Source organism: Pyrus communis, chromosome 8, assembly GCF_041283825.1.
Source record: "Pyrus communis isolate YQ-2024b chromosome 8, ASM4128382v1, whole genome shotgun sequence".
NCBI classification, from domain to species: Eukaryota; Viridiplantae; Streptophyta; class Magnoliopsida; order Rosales; family Rosaceae; genus Pyrus; species Pyrus communis.
The window spans coordinates 20,066,952-20,069,424 of NC_142572.1; the positions used below are offsets into that span (position 1 = coordinate 20,066,952).

At 38.3% G+C, this 2,473-nt stretch overlaps 1 protein-coding gene across 1 annotated transcript; it reads right to left on the minus strand.

Annotated features, from left to right (window-relative positions):
- Positions 1 to 226: 226 nt before the first annotated feature.
- Positions 227 to 1,282, minus strand: LOC148695294 (uncharacterized). The gene is made up of 4 exons (XM_088698353.1): positions 1,043 to 1,282; positions 773 to 907; positions 560 to 666; positions 227 to 458 (listed from the first exon to the last, which is right to left on the minus strand). Exons 1-4 carry the CDS (start codon positions 1,280 to 1,282, stop codon positions 227 to 229), a joined length of 714 nt encoding a protein of 237 aa, XP_088554479.1.
- Between the last annotated feature and the right edge of the window lie 1,191 nt (positions 1,283 to 2,473).

Genomic DNA, 2,473 nt, shown 5'->3' on the forward strand with positions numbered 1-2,473 from the left:
CATAATCTGGGTTTTTCCTGAGCCTTCAATTACATCTGATTGCCCTGATATTGTTGTTACCTTTACTTTTGCAAGTACCAAGTTCGAGAAATACTTTCGATCTCGAAGTAAAAAAATTACAGTTAAAAAGCAGTTTATTTATACTGGAAGACTACTTTTATTGAATTGAAAATACGAGCACTAAACCACAAGTACAAATAACAAGAGTACATTAAACATAAATGATTCAATCGGACCCATAAACTTCATCTCCTCTTTCAGTAATAAAGTCTGAAACATCCAGGTGGGTTGTGTTCAACTGTCCTGATAAATTGGACACTGGATCAGGAATTTCCATTGGTTGAGTCTGGTCGAGGAAATTGGTCTCGACACCCTTCTCCTTGAGGGAGGCTTGATACAGATCCACCAGATGTTTTGTGGTACGACAAGTACGCGCCCAATGCCTATTGTCACCACACCTATGGCAAACTCCTTTAGGATTTCTAGGAGTGTTCATATGAGCCTTACCTTTCTAGTGATTTGCATTCTTAAAACTCAAGCCTGTATTATGCCCTGGAACCTGGTTATGAAACTGGACACCATGATTTTTGCCTTTCCTATTCCACCGACCTCGCTTGTGGTCATGTCCTCGTTTATAATTATTGCCACGAGAGGATGTGGTATTCCCTTCAAGGGAAACAACATTCATTTCTGGGAATGGTGCAGATCCAGTAGGCTAGGACTGATAATTCTTCATCAGGAGCTCATTGTTTTGCTCGGCTACAAGGAGTACATATATCAGCTGGTTGTACTCAGTAAAGCCTATTTCTCTATACTGCTGCTGCAGGAGCACGTTGGAGGCATGAAATGTGCTAAAAGTCTTTTCCCGCATATCTTCCTCAGTTATTGTTTCTCCACAGAGCTTCAACTGGGAACTAATTCTGAACATTGCAAAATTATATTCAGCCACCGTCTTGAAATCCTAGATCCTTAGGTGAGCCCGCTCATAACGAGTCTTTGGAAGACTCACCATTTTCTAGTGATTATATCTATTTTTCAGTGCCTTCCAAAGGGTTAATGGATCTTCAACTGTGAGGTGCTCGCTCTTCAGTCCCTCATCAAGATGGCGACGGATAAAGATCATGGTCTTCATCCGATCTTGAGAGGATGTACTGGTATCCCCCTTGATGGTATCCCCAAGATTTCCTGCCTTCAGATGGATCTTGACATCCATTACCCAGGTAAGGTAGTTCTTTCCAGTAATATCCTGGGCAACAAAATCCAGCTTTGCCAAGTTCATCATTTTCTTTTCTGAAAGAAAATTGAGGTGTGTAAGAACTTGCAATAATATGTATTATGGAGGAGTATATTGTTAGAACTTCTGGTTCTTACAAATTTTGATCTTCAGGCCAAAATGATAAGTACTCGAAACTTCAGGCTTGAGATTTACATGATTAATGAGAAGGGTGATTGTACCACACCATTCTCGTCTAAACAAATAGAGGATGGTCGATTATTCCGCACCACTTTAAACAGCAGGAAAATTTAAATATGCAAAGCAGGGTGGACGATTATACCGCACCACCTAAAACTGCGATAAAATTTAAATATGCAGAGCAAGGTGGGTGATTATTCCACACCACCTAAAATTGCAATAAAATTAAATATGCAGAGTAGGGTGGATGATTATACCGCTCCACCTAAAATTTGCAGTAAAATTAAATTTGCAGTCCAAGATAGGCGATGATACCGCACCATCTTTGATTGCATAAATAAACACTGGGTTAGTAGTCAATAGCTACACCAAACAAGAAATCAAAGATATAAGTAACTGTTAGGTTAAGAACTAAAAGCAAGCATGGTTCAAACAGTCTTCGCGAGGGTATATCCAACAGTTGAGGCAGAGGAAGAAGAAGAACAGTAAAATTCTTAGAGGAAGCATTTTTTTTTTCTTTTCTTTCAGCGAAGAGAAATGAGAAATGGTTAGAGACTAGTGCTGATAACGTGTTATAAATAGGCAAAAGGTAAAGAAATAACCTTTGCTAAGGATAAGAGAGAGACTGTTGCAAAATATTACACAAAAAGATTGCAGCTTAGAGAGAAATAGGAGGATATTGGAATATTCTAACTTTTCTTTATCTTTGCTAATATATTGTTGTTCTCATTGTTGAACACTCAATGCTCTATTTATAGAGCAACTACTTTGAAAACTTACAAATACTTCACTATTTAGCATATGAATCTTTACTATTTAAATGTGGGCAAACATACCCACTATTTACAACAAAAAGAGAGCTGTTTTGTTTTTGAGTAGGAGTCTCTTTCCTCTACATCCCCTCCCCTCATTCCCTTCTCTCTTACTTTTCTCTTTGTCTCTCTATATAAAGAAATCAATACAATAAGTCAATATCTTGTGTTAGCGTGGCTTAATCGTGAGCGTTTAAATGAAAGGGGACTAGAAGAAAGTGAAAATGAGAGAGGAGAGAACCCAAAA

Bases quoted from the DNA above. Each gene is read 5' to 3' on its own strand.
- LOC148695294 (XM_088698353.1), bottom strand. From the start codon at position 1,282: ATGATGAACTTGGCAAAGCTGGATTTTGTTGCCCAGGATATTACTGGA. The intron at 908-1,042 runs GCACTGAAAAAT...ATTAGTTCCCAG, and splicing joins ATCCATTAACCCTTTGGAAG to TTGAAGCTCTGTGGAGAAAC. The intron at 667-772 runs GTACTCCTTGTA...TTTCCCTTGAAG, and splicing joins AGTACAACCAGCTGATATAT to GGAATACCACATCCTCTCGT.